The sequence below is a fragment of the Motacilla alba genome, chromosome 17, assembly GCF_015832195.1.
Source record: "Motacilla alba alba isolate MOTALB_02 chromosome 17, Motacilla_alba_V1.0_pri, whole genome shotgun sequence".
NCBI classification, from domain to species: Eukaryota; Metazoa; Chordata; class Aves; order Passeriformes; family Motacillidae; genus Motacilla; species Motacilla alba.
The window spans coordinates 8,807,826-8,826,291 of record NC_052032.1 but is presented as its reverse complement, the minus strand read 5'-3'; the positions used below and the strand labels follow the sequence as shown (position 1 = coordinate 8,826,291).

The 18,466-nt window shown below is 47.1% G+C and overlaps 1 protein-coding gene across 5 annotated transcripts in view; it reads right to left on the bottom strand.

The window, feature by feature from the left end:
• Window positions 1-18,084, bottom strand: part of CCDC187 (coiled-coil domain containing 187) — a 31,707-nt gene extending 13,623 nt beyond the window's left edge. For 4 of the 5 annotated variants that reach the window (XM_038156658.1, XM_038156661.1, XM_038156660.1 and 1 more), the window contains exons 1-10: window positions 17,925-18,084; window positions 17,208-17,277; window positions 16,164-16,771; window positions 14,280-14,378; window positions 11,728-11,856; window positions 10,736-11,403; window positions 10,306-10,397; window positions 9,556-10,226; window positions 9,021-9,120; window positions 4,019-4,194 (exon numbers count right to left, since the gene is read on the bottom strand). In XM_038156658.1, the coding sequence (XP_038012586.1) occupies window positions 4,019-4,194; window positions 9,021-9,120; window positions 9,556-10,226; window positions 10,306-10,397; window positions 10,736-11,403; window positions 11,728-11,856; window positions 14,280-14,378; window positions 16,164-16,686 (2,458 nt within the window). In that variant the 5' untranslated portion in view covers window positions 16,687-16,771; window positions 17,208-17,277; window positions 17,925-18,084. Of the gene's footprint in view, window positions 1-4,018; window positions 4,195-4,348; window positions 5,193-9,020; window positions 9,121-9,555; window positions 10,227-10,305; window positions 10,398-10,735; window positions 11,404-11,727; window positions 11,857-14,279; window positions 14,379-16,163; window positions 16,772-17,207; window positions 17,278-17,924 lie in introns of those variants that run through there. The other variant, XM_038156662.1, reaches the window with a different exon arrangement.
• Window positions 18,085-18,466: the final 382 nt, after the last annotated feature.

Below are 18,466 nucleotides of genomic sequence, written 5' to 3'. Positions count from 1 at the left end.
AAGGTCGTTCTACAAAAGAAAGTTACAAACTATATTTATTGATGCTAAGTTGCCTGAGCAGCTTTTAATACTAATATCTGGGCCAGTCAGAAATATGATCATCTATTAGGATATAATTTAAAACCTGGAAAATATTTTCAATTTGTGCCTCACACTGAACAATTCTCTTGTTCTTCTGACCAAAGCCCAACCAGTGGTATTGACCTCAAAGTGATTAAAAAGTTTGCTCTGATCTCTTTTCCCTTCTTTTGAATGTAATTTTCCTAATTGTGGCTATTTCCAGATGCATTTCTTGTGTTGCAACATCCTGCATTAAAGAAAATACCATCTGGCTAAACTTCACGTCCTTTTAGGTGATGATGAATGGCATTTACTGCCTACCCAGATAGCTTCAATGTGCATACACTCAGCCTCGTGAAAAAAATGCTATTTATTAAATCACTTTCCGCTGCACCTGCAGAATCTCAGCAAAGCCCTGTAGAATCTCCCTGACATATAATTAAAAAAGCCCAGCTAAAAGTCTCATTTTTCTAATCACTTGAAGCAAGGCAGAAGCATTTACTGCTGCTTTACTCAAGGACAGCTTTTTCTCTTTCTGCCCATGTCAGCAATCAGACCAACCCAGTTATTATAAAAAGACATAGTTGCAACTTTAACTGTAAGCATGACTTTGTCTGCATTATTGCCTGGAGGTGCAGGAATATGGGGTGTAAAGTGTCCTGAAATGCTGCTGTGGAGTGGAGCAGCAGATCCAGGAGGAATTTCCCCAGTAGCCCCCATTTGGGCAGCCCTTCCCCTCTCTAAAATTTCCATGTTAGCTCAATTGCTTTATTATTTCAAGGTGCTCTCCAGGTAAGAGGAAATACCACCCAGACTTCAGCACTCTCTGTGCAGGAAAGGACCTGCAGTGATGACAGGTAAAAGGGGAGGAAGAAAAGAGGTTTGGTAACTTCTGACCACAAAGGGCAGTTTGGCCCTTCACAAGACCTGGGAGCCAGGAGCAACCCCCAAGCAGGAGACTCTAAACATGAAGGCTCTGCCTGTTCCCTCAGGAAATCCACGGGCTGAGCTGCACTCTGGAGTACCTTGGAGAATCTGTATTTCCACAGCTGCTGGATCAGGCCCTTCTCTCCTCTCTGAACACGTCTGGTATCCTGCTTGGCACTTGGAATGGCTGCTTACCAACAAGGGGATTAATGTGGCCTGTGCTGCTCCTGTGCTCTGCATGTTTTGTATTTATGTCTAAATCCTCTGGTGTGGAGGGCTGGCCTGAGTTCAGCTCCCAGCCAGATGTTGCAGCACATGGCAGCGCCTCACCCTGCTGCTGCCCCTTGTCACACGGAGCTGCAGGGGGGCAGCTCTTGGCTCAGTATAGCAACAGAGCTGGGCCTGAACCCAGGCCTAACCAGAATCCTGAATTTCTGTGCAATGGTCCTTCTGTTCCTCATCAGTTATTCTAAACTCTCTCAGTCAGGGACAACATCATTGCAGACAACTCCAGAGGTGCTGAAGGCAGGGCTGGAGCTCGCTGGAGCTGTGGGAATTACAAAACACAGCCAGGATTTGGGAGGGAACACAAAGAGCTGCCTCAGCTCAACACTCTCCATCAGAGCCCAATTAGCTGAAGCCATGCTGATACATTTCTGTGCTTATTCCACTAATTTAATAATTTCTCCCTCTTCTAGAAGCAAGAAGGCAGCTCCCTCTAGTGATACAAGAAAATATGTCCATCAGCAGTTTAGGCAAAGATGATACATATAAATCCATTTTCCTTGTGGTTCAGGTTTAAATGATGCATTTCAAGAACTATGGAAAACATTCCATTTGCTTTCCTAGTGCAAATTATTTTAAAGCAGTAGCCATGATTAAGCTTCAACATTTAGAAAATACTTTTTAAACAATTCATTTCAGCTTAAATGCTGATATCGCTCAAATAAAAATAAAAAATAAAAAAAAAGGAGACAAACAGTCTGCTCTGATGAAATGAGATTTCTGGCTCATTCAGTCCAATCCATTTCAAAGGCCATTCCCTAGACTGTAGGAAGGGGCACAGGCAAAATGCTGGGTTTTTTAAAAATCATATAGTTCTCTTATTTAATAGAAATACAGAAATTTGGATACTGTGGGCTGTATTCAGAGGACATGCTGGAGTAGCAAGGAGAGTACAGCTCATCTCCTCAGCTCCCTGTGGGAGAGCCCTGCTGGTTTGGCAGGAATGACACAAAGATTTTACACAGTAGTTCAATATGCAAAGCCCTTCCTTATCAGCTCATTGCTTATACCAAGTTTTGTGCCTAAGCCGATGAGAAATTCATGTAAGTGCAATGTGAGATACTTCCCAACACTACCTGTGGAGACAATTTTTGCTCACCACAGTATGAGCTTATAGGATTTACAAGTCTGGGTTTTATACTGGCGGTGTTTAAAAAGAAAATTCAACAATTCAGGACAAGTTCACTGTCTTACCCCAGGTAGTAAGCAAATATTTTGTGAATATCTTCTTCTCTCTGCTTTAAGACGTTTGAAATGAAATTTGTTATTTTGCCAAGTGTGTTTACTACAGCAAATCTTTCTTTGGCACAGCCGTGGGTGGTCAGGTGACGTGTGTCCCTCTGAAAGGTAAATATGTGCATTTGGCAGCAGTTGTAGAATTACACCTCATTATGTTGCGTGTGCACGGTGACTCCTGTGTCCCATGAAAGGACAGAGCAACTGCTGGGTGATGCCTTGAGCAGACAATGCAGCCTTGAGTCTGAATGCCCTGTCCCTGCTCTGGGAGGTGACAGAGCCACTTGTGACCCATATTTCAAACCCACTTTGTGCTGAGCACGACAGTTCTGTGCTTCCCGTGCAGCAGCGTGGCCATGGTGGGAGTGCTGCTTCCCAGTCCAGCCTTGGGCTGGCAGCTCCTGCAAATGCTCAGGGAAGGGGAAGGTTTCTCCTGGCACAGACACGAGGCAGCAGCTCCTATTGTTCCTGTGGTGAATAGTGGGTGGCTGGGCCTTGCAGAATTGGGGCCCTCAGTTATTAATAGTAAATAAATAGGTTGTCTTTCTCTTAGGGTAAAACACTTCAGACAACAGCCTTGCTGCCCAATCGTCTAAGATGCCCTCCTGGTCCCGGCGGGGGAGGAAGAAGCACAGTAAACAATACTGGCTTCTCCACCACCCCAAAATCCAATATGATGTATAAAATGTTGTGAGGAAAACAATGAAGAATCCTTAATAAGAGCAAAGGCTTTTTGTAAGTACCCTCTTTGAGGAAAGGTTATCTGATCTTGTTCTTTTGTCTCGGAAAAGCCCTTAAAACAATGCACCATCTGCTCCTGTTTGGTGGGAGCAGGCAGAGATCATTTCAGACAGAGCGGTCTGCACGCTACTGGTCGGCTTTTAACCCTTTCAGCCACAAACTTTCCCTTGTTTCCGTGCAAACCTCTGCTCCTGGCAGAAGTGGCCGTGCCCTGCACCCCTGGCCAGCCCCGAGCACCCTTCAGTACATCCCTCCATTCCCCCTGCACCCTGCCCATGTCCTGTGCTTTGGTGTCCAAGCAGGACAATATCCCACAGTGCTGGGATGGGGTAATTATGAAGAGTTAATTTTAAGGCTCCCAGAGACCTTCAAATGAAGCTACCAGGTGCTGGAAATGTCTCGGAGCTAAATGGGGTTTGTTCCACCTGTAGCTGTCACTGTGAGCTGAATTCACACCCGTGACAGCACAGCATGGAAAAGGCAAAGAGCTTCTCCTGAATTTTATTCAAATTTAATAACAATTCCATATAATCTCTTAAATTGTGCATGGACGTTGAGAGGACAGCTTTACATGCGCCCCTTTTTCACCTTCAAAATCTGGAAGAGAGCCATCTATCTGAAATTCCCCCTCACCCCAGAAGATTTTTCAGCCCTAGCCAGAACCATCATCAAGAATTCTGTTGCAATGAGGAACTGTTCATTCTATTGCCACAGCACAAGAAATACTTTGGGAGGGCACTGAGTGACCCTCTGGGAGATGCCACCTTACCCAAGTCCTGCTCAAAGCCGCCAGGGCTCAGAGTGGCAGAGGGCTGGAAGCTCAGGCTGTCCCAGATCCTCAGGCTCTCTCCAGGAGATGGGTTGGCCATTTCCTCTTGGTTCTGAACTTTCAAAGCAGTCTCACATCCACACTGATCCCTCCGTGCCGTGAGTTCTCCCTGCGGGCTGCGTCAAGGTAACAACAACAATTACTACGTTTTTGAGATGTGTAGAAAGCAATCTTTTGAACTAAAAAACCCAAAAACTAACGGTTATTTCATTTAAACAGAACTATTACATTTTGTCAAATGGAAACAAAAGGCTCCCTGAGAAGTCATACCTGGCAACGAACAAAATCTCCTGTCTTGTACCTTGATGCTGTCAGGAAAGCTAACAACACTCATTTTTACCTACTCTAATTGCTGCTCTGACAGAGCTGGGTATTTTTCAACCTGGTGGCAAATTCAAACAACAACCTTGCAGTGTGGAAGCTTAATTTATGGGGGCTGCATTGTACAATCCGTGCCATTGTTGGGACTTGGTTGCACAATCCAGCTCTGAACCTTGGCAATGAAATCTGTTTAGAAACACAAAGTCCTGAACTCTGTTCTAGTGTTTCTGGGACTTGTGCTGAGCATGGCTGTGGCCCAACTAAGATCTGGGAGTGATACACATACTTCAATATTTCAAAACAATGTCAGCACCAAGTCCCACAGATGAAGACCTCAGCTAACTGATTTTACTTTGTTTTGGTCTGCAACTACCTGAGCTTCACTAAAAAGATTAAGAAAGAAGGTGTGAAAATGGGCATTTATTGATCAAGCCTCAGCTGAACCACAAGCAGGGACACTGAGACACTGAAATGGTGACAGATGTTTTCTTTTTTATACAGAAAAATGAACGTGGAATTTTTTTTTTTAATCAGCAATCAGCTTAGGGAAATCTTATTTCATTTTTCTCGTTAATAAGCTTTTCTTTGTTTTTCATGACCCAGAAACTGCTAAAACGATTAGTACAGCTTCCACTAACGCGTCTTGGATGTAGTCTTCAGAAAGTAGGAGCAAAGGTGCATGAGAGAGAAAGAACAGAGGAAACAGGGATTTCTTACAAAGCAGTTCTAATATTCACTGGTTAAATGTGCTGAGTTTTGTCTCTGCAGTTGTGTTGTGATGGTTCTTTAGGCGCTGTTCTCTTTGGCTCTTGGGAAATGCCTCCTCTGTTTGGGGAGACTGATGGCCAAGGTTTGTGTCCTGGGAAGGGCATCGGTGGAAATCAATGCAGATCCTACAGAAAACACTGGGTTTCCACAGGAGGGGCCAGCAACGCCTGCCCTCCAGACACAGCCAGCTCTGCAGAAACCACCACAACTCCCAGATGAGACTCTTTGGGTTTGCACTGAAGAGAAAGCTTTGCTGAATCCACAGGAGGAGGCAGAGCTGTGATCCAACAGGTGACGCTCCAGCCACCACCCTCTGTCCCTGAATCCACCCAGAGCACTTTCAAATCTGAACTTACAGCAAAAACAGGATGATTTTTTTTTACTCTTGAGAGTGTAGCCACTTATAGAGGCAACTGAAACAAAATAAGATGGAATTGCCCACACATTTTCTGGCAGTTTGGAGAATTCCCATCAGTGAGTCATTTGCATCAGCAACAAACCTCCGCCAGCCGCCCCTGCGGACAGGGGAGCAGCCGGGCATGAAATGGAACATTGCTTATGGAAACAGGCACCTGCAGGATTTGGTGCATGAACACGAGCTGCTGTTTTCAGAGCTATAATTAAACATGTAAACAGCAAACTGTGCTGTTGAAACGGGCTGTGGAGAAGGTCATGCTCAAGAGCGCTGGGTTTGGAGCACTGCATGTTTTGTGTTTGTGAATGAGGCACAAAGTCAGTTTTAACAGGTGGCTTTGTTTAGATGAGCTATTGGAGAGACAGAACTCAGGTTGTTGTAGCCAAATGTGGACTCCTAACTCCTTAGCAGTGGAAGTCAGAGCACAGACCCAACTCAGCTGCTTTTACCATCCCAGTTTCTAACCCAGCTCTGACTACATCAATGAGAGCTCTGTAGAAACAGGTTACAAGGCCAAGAACACAGCATGGACCCCTCCTGTTAGCACAGCCTGGGAAGTTTGTGTGCAAGTTAAGAGACAGGCTCCCTTCACTGCCTGCTGACACTCCCCACAGAGAGTTCATGCACTCAAAGTGCAAATGTTCCTGGAGCAGGAGAAATTATGGCCCTGCAAAGTTCCTCAGTCACCTCCTTAGAGCACACTGGTGCTCCTTTATCTGGTGGCTTTCTGTCTGATTTGATCTGTAGTGAATCAGTTGATACCAGATCAACTTCAGGAATAACTTGATCACGGGAGCCTCACTCTGTGGGACAAAGGACTCATCCACTTTTGCTTCCTGTGAGTGTGCAGACTTCAGGAGAGGTGTTAAATCGGACTCTAGCTTATATACAAATAAAAGCTGAGGACAAAAGACAGGCTTCTACTCAGAGCCTTTGTATTAATTATGTACTTCACCAGTTGCTAAGGAAGGGTTAGGCATGGGGTGCTCTTTCCTTTAGATTGTCCCCCAACTGTCCCTGCTGCTGCATCGCAGGGAGCCCTCAGCCCACCAGGAGATGAGTCTGGAGTTACTCACAATACAGCCACCCTTTCCACTTCTAATCTCTAAATACAGTGATATTTTATCTGCAAGTAGCTCTCCTCATCTTCTGAAGCAGCAATGCAAGAGGGTTGTGATTTATTGTCTGAGAGGTTTTATTGGTGGTTTTTTCGGTGATGCTCTGAGGACTTTTTGACTCTGGCTGCTTTGCTTTCTCAGTAATTGCATTGTTCAGCAGATCACTGCAATCTGTCTTATTTCTCCTTGGTTTGATGCTTGTCCCTTACAGCTGGGGGGCTGCTCCCATTGGGAGCATTCCCATTCCTGCACCTACCACCATTCCTGTGAGTTTGGGTGGTGTCAGGACAAGAGTGATGGAGCCCACGGCTGCCGGGCTGTGCTCCCCGAGGTGCAGTGCAGACACAGCTCTGACTGTCTCCACTGCACACTCGGAGTGCCTGCTGCTCATGCTTTATCCATTTGCTCTCTTCTGTGACAGAACAGCTCCATAGTCCTTGCAACCAATCTCTTGGAGCAGAGATCAGCCCAACCTTTGTGAGCGTGGTGGTTGTGCACAAAGAACAGGGGTTTAACTCTTGGTAATTCCAGTAATTACTCCTCATAACTTTGGTACGCTCATCTGTCTGGACTTCTCTCTCCACTTTCCATTTTCCTCCTGGAAAAGCTGTAAACAATCTTCTTGAAAAGAATGCTGGGCCTAATATCCCACCTTCAATAAAAACAGAAAAACCACTCTTTTTCCCACTGGAGAAGTTTAGCTGCAGGTAGGTAGGCTCAACCACCTTGTTCCCAGGCACCATCAGAGTGCCCATGGAGCAGATCCAGGCCGTTCCTGCCTGGGCAGGATCCCACAGCACCAGCTCCTTGTCCTTGTCTCTGAGTGGGACACTGGGGACAGGGTGGCCAGTTTGCTGCACATATGTCCTTTCTTTGGTAATGCGTGTCCAGGCCATATTTAATCTTCCAGGGCTCAGGGGATTTATTCTCTTCCCTGCAGCATCGTGTGGCCTCTGTGGGAACTCTGGCTTTGTCCCTCTCAGTGGCCGGGTGGGGACACGCTCTGACCTGCAGTTAATGATTGTCCCTTCATGGTCTCCCCTGTCACCAGAGAGGACCCAATGGGGCAGTTTGCTCTCTAAGACAGGTCAAATTCAAAGGGGTTTCTCTCAATTGCTGTCTACATTAAATATTTAATTAACATAGGCTGACAACAACCTACATGAATGTAATCCTTTTTTCTACTCTTCCGGCTACCAAACCAATTTTCCACAATAATTACACGTGTGCTGTCCAAGGAAAGGTGCTGTGTGTGAGCAGGTGCTGCTCCGCACGCACACCACCTACAGAGCTGCACTGCTGGGAATCTTTCACCCACTTTTGTCGCAAAGCGAGTGAAAACAATCACTAGAAATTAATTTTTAATTAATCCCCGCCCGAAGGAGGCCGGGGCAGCTTTACCCAGGGGTTCGCTCCGTCCCGCTCCGCGCCCGCGGCTGCGGCGCCCTCCGGTGGCGACAGGGCGTCATGGCAGCGCGGCGGGAACCCACCGGGATCCACCGGAGCCACCGGGATCCACCGACCGGAGCCACCCGGGATCCACCGACCGGACCCACCCGGGATCCACCGACTGGAGACATCCGGGATCCACCCGAACCACCGGGATCCACCGACCGGAGCCATCCGGGATCCACCGGAGCCACCGGGATCCACCGACCGGAGCCACCCGGGATCCACCCGAGCCACCGGGATCCACCGACCGGAGCCACCCGGGATCCACCGGAGCGACCGGGATCCACCGACCGGAGCCACCCGGGATCCACTGACCAGAGCCATCCGGGATCCACCGGAGCCACCCGGGATCCACCGACCGGAGCCACCCGGGATCCACCGACCGGAGCCAGGACACACCGACTGGACCCACCCGGGATTCACGGACCAGACTCAGGGATCCACTGCTCCCAGGAGATCCAGCAAGCCCGGGGATCCACCGCTTCCAGGAACCCACCGGACCCGGGGATCCACCAGCCCCAGGAACTCGCCATCCCCGCTATTTATTTTAAGTCTGTGTGGCACATTCAGCAGAGGATAATACATCCAGCTTTGTTATCCCCAGATTTTCAACTACATAGGGTCGGGTTTATATTTCCTTTCTTACTTCTGGGAGAGCCTAGGCAGCAGAAGGGGAAGCGATGCGTCCAAAATCAGTGGTGAAGCCACAGATAAAATTATGAAATGTCATTTCACAGAAGCAATGAGAGGGAAGTGAAGTCTAGGAGAACCACTGCCCCGAGTCTGGCCCCATGCTGAATTGGTGCTCCTTATTTTAGACACATGCAAGGCACATTAAGCAGAGAATAAAATATCCAGCTTTGTTTACCTTCTAGTGAGGAATCTGTGAGCTGGAGAGGCTGGGCTGCTTGTTGGCTTTTCATGCCACAGACTGATGTCCACCTTGGAGCCCTTATTCACTGGGAAACCTTTTAAAAAGACAAATGAAGACATTTAATAAATATGCTCTTCATAGAAATGAAATAGCCCAAGCTTTGGCATCTATTCACTGCCTGCTTACGTGTGAACACTTCACTTCAATACAGCTCTTCTTATCCACAGGTTTTTAACTACATGGGCTTAGGTTTATAATTCGTTTACTTCTGGGAAAGCCTAGGCACCAGAAAGTGACGTGTCCAAAATTGGTGGCAAAGCCACAGATAAAATGATGAGATGTAATTTTACAGGTGCAAGGAGAGGGGAGGAAAGTAAACCTAGGAGAGCCACTGCTCAGGGATTTCCCAAGGCACAACATTTCCAATAAATAGCCAAGGGGAGATGAAGCTTAACCCCTGCTTGTAGCTTTGAAAGACCTGGGCAGTGGCATCTGAGCATCCCTGTTGTGTCACGTGGAAAGGATTTACCTTGCAAGGTGTTGCTCAGGCCTCCTGCCGAGCTGAGGTGACTCTGTCCTGCACTGTGAGAGATCCAGGGCAATCCCTCCCTCTCAGCATTCCCACCAGGCAGAGGAGTTGGCATTTCCCTCTGTGTGCCCGGGGCTGCTGCTCCCTCAGGGCTGCCAGTCCTGCCCAGCCCACGGCATTCCCTGTGGAATGTCACACGAAGCCCTTCAGGATCTGTGGTGTCCAGAGGCATCTGGGCAGTCATTGTCCTCTCTTGCCTGCCCCTGGAAGTCTCAGGTTCTGGGGCAGAAGGAGGATCACTGTGCAGGTCCAGAGCTGTCTCTGTTGATGGTTTGTCAGCAGAGGCTTTAGCCCAGCTGGCTGCACTCAGCCTCTTCCTTGCCACCTCGATCTTTTCTGCAAGCTCCCTGGACAGACTGTGAATGGCTCTCAGTTGACCCTGTTTGCTTCTCTGTGGAGAAAGTCCAAAAGATGAGTCCTTGGAGGAAGGTTTTGCATCTTTCTGAGGAACAGAAAAGCTCAGAGGAGCTGAAAGCAGAGCTGGGGGAGAGCAGTCCCTCAAGTCTTCACATTTCAGAGGACTGAGAAACCAGCGCTCAGGTTCCAGTGGTGCTGGAGGAACTGATGCTTCTCCTTTTTCAGGTGATTGAGCTGTTTCCAGGAGTTGATTCCTGTTAAAAAAACCAAGAGAGATGCCTGCAGTGTGAGCTGAGAAAATGGCTTTCTAGGATGCCTTTTATGTCTGAGTACCTGCCTCTGTGATCTTCAGGTGATAGAGGAGAGGATGTTTCATCCACCCAGGCCATGAAACTCCTTTCCAGCACTCCCCCACTGGTTTGCTCCTGAAAGAGAAGAGCCCAGCAGTGTAAGCACTCAACAGCTGGCAACAGGAGGGTAATGTTTGGCTTTTATTCCACCCCATAACTTGCTCATGTAACACAGCAAACCTGTTCCTTTAGCTCGGGCAGAGGAGATTTCCAGGTTTTTGGCCTGAAGTCGAGGGTTCCAGCCCTACCAATGAGCCCAGCAATTTATGCCATAATTATAAGCTAATTGCTCTGCTTTTCTAGATAAAACTTTTTGTCTCTCTCAAAGCATTTGTGTGAAGTGTTTCATGTCCTACATGTGCTGCACTGATCGAGATTGGAGGGGTTTCAATCTGCCACTCCTTAGGACTTACTTGCTCCAATTCACTCTGAGGATTTCCTTTGGCAGAACCCGTTTTCCCAAGGGGTTTGTTCGTCTCATCAGGACATGGTTTCTTCCCAATAGCTTCTTTTTGTTTCCTGTACAATTCTTGCAACCTCTTCTTCTTCATCTCTGCAGCCTGTGCCACAGACTTTTTCTCTTTGAGGAGTTTTCTCTTTCTTTCTGCCTTTTTTCGATACATAAATTCCCGAACACTTTCAGGGCTGTAGGGGTGAGGTTTTTTAAGGTTTGCCCTCCTCTTTGAAGGTTGTTTAAGGTTTTCTTTCTCAGGCCCTTTCTCTCTCTGAGGAAATGCACTTTTCCCTCTGCTGCAGCTTCCTGAGGTGCTGGGCTTGGCTCCAACTTTCATTAATGAAAGTCCAGGGCAAGGCGAATGGATCCCCTGGGGTTGGTGTTTCACAGCCTCTCTGGAAGCCCTGACATGTGTGTGTTCCTCACAGGACTGCCTTTGCAAGAGAAGGTTCCTGAGTGCTTGGTTTGTGCCCTCTGTGGCTGCACTGCTGCCCCTTTCAGCCTTGCTGGCAGCAGCCCCAGCGCTTTGGGCTCCAGGGCTCCTCCCCACAGGTTCACTGTCCTTCACTCTGGAGCTGCTTTCCATCACTGGCATTGCCCCAAATCCTCGACCTCCTTCCAAAAGTTCTGTGGGAAAGATTTGGAAACAGCAGAGATGGGATTATTTCACAGAGTAACAATTCCTGTATCTATAGTGTGCATCTCCCAGCCTGCTTCCTATGGCCACTCTGAGGACTGTTTGCATTGTCTGTGACACTCAAGGGAGAAGATAAACCTGTAAAGGTGGAATTTGAAGTTGCAGTAGCCAATTGTTACTGCAAGAGCCATTAAAGAAAGGTGCTCAGAAGGGCCTGGAAAGCTTTTGTTTAAATTAGGTTTAATAAGCCTTTTTTTTTTTTTCTCTTTTGGAGTGTACCAAAAACAGCCAGTGCTGTAGAGGGACAGCTGTACCAAAGGTCTTTGCTGTGCTCTGCTCTCCAGTTCTGCTCCTCAAATGTGGAAGTGGAGGGGGTGGACCCAGCAGCCTTCTAGCCAACTTCTGACCTTCTCTCCATGCAGAAACACCGGGGAGATTCACACCTGAAACAGAGAGTTTGTATTTAATTATTAAAGCCCCACATGTTCTTTGAAAGACTATTTTAACTCTCTTATTCAAATCTATTTAATGGTGATTTCCAGGAATCACACTCAAGGTGTGGGGAGATCTAAAACATTTCAGTCAGAGCAGGTTTAAAATTTAAAAAATAGTGTTACTTTGATAACAAAAAAGTTTTTCAAGCACTCAGACTTTGGAGGCTGCCAGGGTCATGAATCAGATGAGTTCAGGAGTGTAAAATGTGAAGGTTCAGTGCTTTCCTAAGGCTTTACCATCAGCAATTATATAATTTAACACTTCTAGTATGTTCACACAGTCTTACAAGTTTTACTCAGGTATCACCGACTCGCAGAGGCCTCAAGAACACTGAGGAAAGGTCAGGACTTCCTGGGTACCAGCACATTTGAGAACTGAAGGGAAGGGGATAACAAAATTAATATTTTCCTTGTGATTACTTCAAACTCACCAGAGGAAACTAATCCATTTTTAAACTGGTGAGAATCAGCAGGATGTGGTGTGGAAGAATCAATGGAGGATACAGGACGAGGGACAATGTCTAATGCAGAAATAAACTGTGCAGAATGCAACACAAACAAATTACTCTTGCTTAATAGGTGGTGTCACATAATAGACAACATTTATCACTGTTTTACTTCATAATTTCAGGTTGCATTCACAGCATGCCAATACTGGCACAATCATGTATTTATTGCGAACACTTCTCCAGCACAAGGTGGCTGAACAGGTTCTTCGTTGGGTTTTGCATGGAAATTCTACCCCCCAAAATCTCCCCCAGTTGAAATACTCAAGGTTTTTTTTTAATAGGAAAGATTTTACTCTGAAATCAGCCTGAGCTCAGTGGTTCAGTGCTCAGTCAATGGTGACACAAAGGACTCTGCAAAGACTCCCAGGCCAGTGGGACTGCCCTGAGATCCCCCCGTGCTTTGGGACCAGTGGAAGGCAGCCTCTTCTCCTCCGTGCCACTGAAGGGGTCACAGCCCACAGCTTTCATTCTTCACTTGCAGCAGCCTCTGGGATGCTCTGCAGGCTCCTGTGAGTCGTGTCACAGGGAGAGTGATGGTTTTCTGACAAGGAAGAGCTGCACTGCCTGCGGGGCTGAAGTCACTTCCTACAATCCCGTGGACTTCCTTTGGAAGGAATTCTCACCAGTTCTGTGCATGGTGTTCACAGCAGGAACACGGAGGGAATTGCCAGAATCTGCAGGGCTCAGGAGGGCTGGGATCCATCCATGTCCTTAACCAAACACCTTGGTGTTTCACTTTGTTTTGTGTTTAGCAGTACTAAAAATGCATTTATTTTATACGCTGTCTTAGCTCCTCTGAATTCACCAGACAAATTCTTTTGTGGATCTAACAATCTTTGCCTCACCATGTTGTTTATTTCAATTAAATCTTCTTTTTATCTGTATTGTGTTCATTAACTACAGCAACTGTGATGCTAAAGTTCATGAGCAGCCTGCATTCCTGATGAGAACAGTTGATAGAAGAAACTCTTTTGATTTAAATATTCTCCTGGGTTTTTTCCCTACCTAGGAACAGATGAATATTTTATAGCTGTGGTGACTTAATTTTTTGTTAACTACAGCAAATTTATAATTCATCAAATTCCTGAGTACTCTGGCTCTGACCCCTGCCCCTCATTCATCTCTTTGTAGCCCTGCCTTGGCTCTTTCAGTGACAGAAACTAATAGCCAATAAAGACACCATGACACTGGCAGTTACAATGATGAATGCTTCACGTGGCATGGTCTTATTATGACCCACTCTCAGAGGAAGAGCAAGCCATTTTTCAAACAATCCATTAAAACAAAAAAAAAAAAAAAAAGGAGGGAGAAGGGAATTATTACATATTTCATGCATTTTAAATCATACTTAGGGACTACAGCACACTGTCCTGATAATTCTATCTGGATTAGAGAGTTTGGATTTTTTTTATTTCTGCTTCACACAAGTGACTTGGGAACTTGGCTGGTGTAAAGTACAACCCACAGCACTTCCACTTCTTCCCCACAACATTTGAATGCAACCACTTCTATGCAAGGCTATAGAATTCAATGGGTAAAATAACACCAGGAGCTCCAACCTGCCCTTAGAAATACCTGTCAAATAAAAGTGAGAACCAGCAACTGAGACTTGGATAATGCACCTGACTTTTCACTGCCTGGATTCAGTCCCTGCTTGGCAGGCCAGGAAATCCCTGCCTTTGGTAGCACCCTTAATTCATTAGGGAAACAGGACTGAACAGGTGACAGACAGCTCTTCCCACTGAGGATGTACGACTTATTTTTCATTTCTGATGAATTTTAATCCTGGCAAGTCTGGAATTCAGCTGCTGCAGGCAGTTCTGTTCATTGGTCCTCATAATTTCTCATGGTTTTCAGCCTTACCTTTCCCTGCCACTGCTCTCTCCAGAACACAGGACTTGGATGAAAGCTGCCTCTGGTGTTCTGTTTGAATTCTCCACGCTGAGCTTCTCTCTCTTTGGTCTTTAATCGGGAGGTGAAAATAAAACACAGAAAAGAATTAGTGTAGCTAAAATCAAATGCGCTGAACCCAACACTTCACTCCCAGCCCCATTTCCTTGGAATGCAAAACCAGGAGTCTTTTAATTGAAACTGGTCACCAAACATGCAGGACTCCTTTATTAATTTTTGTTGTATAGATGTCCCAGCAAAGGAAGCAACGGCCTGGATCCATTCCTGAGGCTCCATCCATGACCCTGTCCATCCACACAACACAAGAAACAGCCCTGCCCTGACTGCTGCATCCTGTGGGTGCAGTGGGACACCTCCCCTTGGTGCCTCTGGAGATCCAGGCCAATCTTGCCATGCACAGCAAACGCTGAATACTTGGGGAAGTTCCCAATTATGATACCTCATTGCTAACCTGGGATCTTTGGGGCTTTTTTCTAATCCCTTCCTTGTCCAGGGATGGTAAATCCTTCTCTGCCTGGTATTCTCTGCTCTTCATCAGGCAAGGAGGGAACAGAGCTGGGTTCAGAGCACTAAGACCCAGAAAAACAAGTGTTTGAGAGCCATTGGGCTACGAGGAGCTGTGCAGATGCTGGGATGCAACAGCTGAGCTCCTGCATGTGTGGAGAGCAGCACTGGGCTCCCAGGCTGGGCTGCAGGTGTCTGCAGAGGGAACACTTGGCAAAGCAGCTGTGACACACTTCTGTCAGTCGTAGGGGACAGGCAGACAAAGTGAACAAGATGCAGCTGAACTGAGTCTGTGAGCTGTGAATCCCCAGCCTCAGTCTGTGTGTGTCCCACAAGTGGAAATTTGTCTGGCAGTTCCCTCGTTCAGCTACATAAAATGGTCTGGGTTAGAAACAAACTGAACAAGCCTTCCCTTGGGAATGTCCCAAGGGGGCTCAGCCTGGACTGTGGCTCTGGCTTCAGGCTTTAGGAGGGGGAACATCAGGCACTGGGGACAGAAAGCACTGCCTGATGCAGCTGGGAAGGGACACTTGGCTGCCACAGACCTGAGGGCAGCGCCACAACACCACAACACAGGGAGGGAATCCAAGGGAAACGGCCCTGGAAGCTGGCAGGGTGTGCCAGGGATGCCAGTGCCCCGTGAATTAACACTAATGCTATTACAGCAATGAGATTTATTCCCTGCAGCTTTCCAGCTCGGCTCCAGTAGTGCTGTGTTCCCTCAGTAATCCCCCTCTGCTGGGGCTGCCCCCGGGCAGTCCCGACCCCTGCCTTGCTGCCAGCAATCCCAGATCTCCAACCACACTAAACTGAAGTGACAGCTGTAGACGGATGGTTCTCCAGCCCCAAATTTAGCAGCAAAGTAGGATAAGAAGGTCTAATAATATTTGCTTTCAGATCCACACTAGTTCCACTGAATGAACTGTTAAATCCCCTGTAATGCCTCTGAACGACACAATTCCTGATTTAAATACCTGTGGTGCCTCTCCTCACTACTGTACTGCCTCCTATTCCATGTTTTATATGTGGCAAAAGGAAGGATGTGGGAGGAAAGGGAAGATTTGCAGCAAATTCTTTACTATTTTGAGGAAATTTATGAATTTGTGAGTGCTGGGGAGTAAATCCAGTGGACTCAGTGAGCAGGGTGGGATGTGCAGCACAGGGAGGTTTGAACCTGCAGAAATAAATGGATTTCTCACAAGAACATGGGTGATGTCCCCCAGGTACCACAGGGAGGGGTGGAATCTGTGCTAAGTTATTCAGCTGTGCCAAAGCACTGCTAGGGAATACCCAGTTCCAGCCTTTCTCCAGAGATTCCCGACCACCACTGACCTCTGTGAGCTGGAGCAGGAGGAGCAGAGGCCACTCTGCAAACCTTTCTTTTCAGGGCTCTCTTTGGCAGGGGGTCTTTAGCAAAAATCAGGCGCTCCTCCTCCCGGCGTGCTGCTTGCTGCTTTCTCTTCTGCTCCTGGATCCTCTTCTTGAGTTGCTCTAACTTATTTTGGGGTGATTTTCCCCACAGCTCTTCCAGCCTCTGATCCCTGGCCTTGCTGGCTGCTGTCAGGTGGGATGTGGGAAGCAGGAGAGCCGTGGGCATGGGAGTGCTGCTGCCACGTGGGACAGAGAAGGAGCTGCTCCCTGCAGGGCAGAGAGCTGGGCCATGCAGGCAGCAGGGAGATTTTTCCTTCTGTGCTGGGAACGCTCTTGAATCTCCCAGCTCCCTGAAATTGCCCCTTCTTGGGCTGTCCAGGCTCTTTGCAGGCACCCATGTCCCATCCGAGCCTTTGCCACCCACAGCCCAATTCCTGGCAGGGCTGCAGCGTCCTGAGGCTGCCCTGGGGGACAGAGGGGACATTCTGGATGCACCAGAGATCACAGCAGGGCTCCCAGGCGAACAGGTCTGTGAGTGAGCAGGGGACAGAACAGCAGAGCTTCTCTCTCTTTGGAAGAAGAGAAACAAGGGTCAGAATGCAGGGTTAAAAATGATTAAATTGGTCAATACACTGACATGAGTGACTGCTGAGCTTGTTCATGTTCTGATGTGGCCTCAGCCTCTCCACAGAATCAGCACTTTGCCAGCCACCAGCAGCCTGGCAAATGAAGATAAAGCAGGGGAAGTGCAGTGCAACTTGTGATTTGATATGAGAAATTATGAGCATGGGCAGAGAGCTGACACCAGGCCCTGCCTTCCTCCCCTGCCTCGTTGGTCACAGCTGGGGGAGGAATTGTTTGGTGACTCTTTTGATCCTTTTTTTCCATAATAAAAAGTAAGGTGCTAAATTTTTCTGAAGTCCTGCATCCCAAATTTTAAATCCCTTTATGTGTGCCTTCACCAGCTCACCCCCCAAAGTGCTGTACACTCAGGTTATTATTTACCTTTGGGCTAGAACAATCTCATTGCTCTTTCTCTCACTCAAAGCTGCTTCATCTTTGTTCCTCTCACCATCTACAGCAAATCAAAACTATTTCAATGTCAAAATGTCAAAAATATTCCTTAACCATCAAATTCAAAGAGCAACTTTGACTGGGGACTATCCCCCCAAAAAAACCTGGCCCATAAATATTAAATAAATATTAAAGGCTGGCAGCTTTCTGGGAGCAGAAACTGCTCCCAGCCAATACACCACCTCAGAAACAAATATTTAACATGCAAAAATAACAAGTGAAGTCTGTTCTTGTCATTAATTTGTAAGAATGTTCTGGAATTGGGTTAAATTTCCTGCTTTTCCCTTCTCCCACTTCATCTTTTAGAAACTATTTTAGACACATTATGTGTTTGCTGCCAAAGTTAGCAAACAAAATGTTGCATTTACATCAGTTTATCTCTAGGGAAGGAACCCTCAGAGGAGAAGCACAGGGAGCTTCTCTGTGCTGTAGCTGGTGGGTGGTGATGCTGCAGCTTTTGCCTGAGCTCTCCCCAGCAAGGTGTGACTTCCTGTGCATTGTGATATTTTGCTGGGAACACACAGAAAGCTGATGAAAATACACACTTGTCTCAATAAAGAGGGTTTTTCACTATCTCCTGTCACCTTCCCTTCCCTCCAGCACCAAAGCAGTCCCATCTCAGCAGTTTCCCAGTAACTCAGAACTCACCAAAGCTCTTTTCGTGCCAAAGCTTTCTTCTGGCTGCCTGTGATTTGGCACAGCTCCACGTTTGATGACAAAATTTGTTTTCAATCCTTTGTAGCTGTGAAAAAGCAGATTTTTCTTTTGAAGGGAGACATATGTTTTGGGTTTTTTTCTGGAGACGCTTTTTGCTGGCATCCGCTGCTTCTCTGATTAGTTTTGCAGCTCCTAGTAACTGTGTAAATACTGGCTTGTCTGAGCATGTTCCTTGTGCTATTTCCTTCAGTTGGAAAGAATGCAATTGACTGGGAAGATAAGAGGTGAAATCACCTCTCTCCTTTATTTACACTTTTTCATGTGTGTGTGCCTCAGATTTTTACTGATGCTTTTAAAAACAGCTTAAGCTGGAGGTGACCCCAGCCAAGAGCAACTTCAGCAGTGGGATGCTGCTGCCAGGCTTTGCTGTGCAAGCTACACCCCGTGGATTTGGATGATATTCTGCATTTCTCCAAGGAATGTCAGTTATGATGGCAGCTGCTGTGCTCACAGCTCCATCATGCTCCCTACTA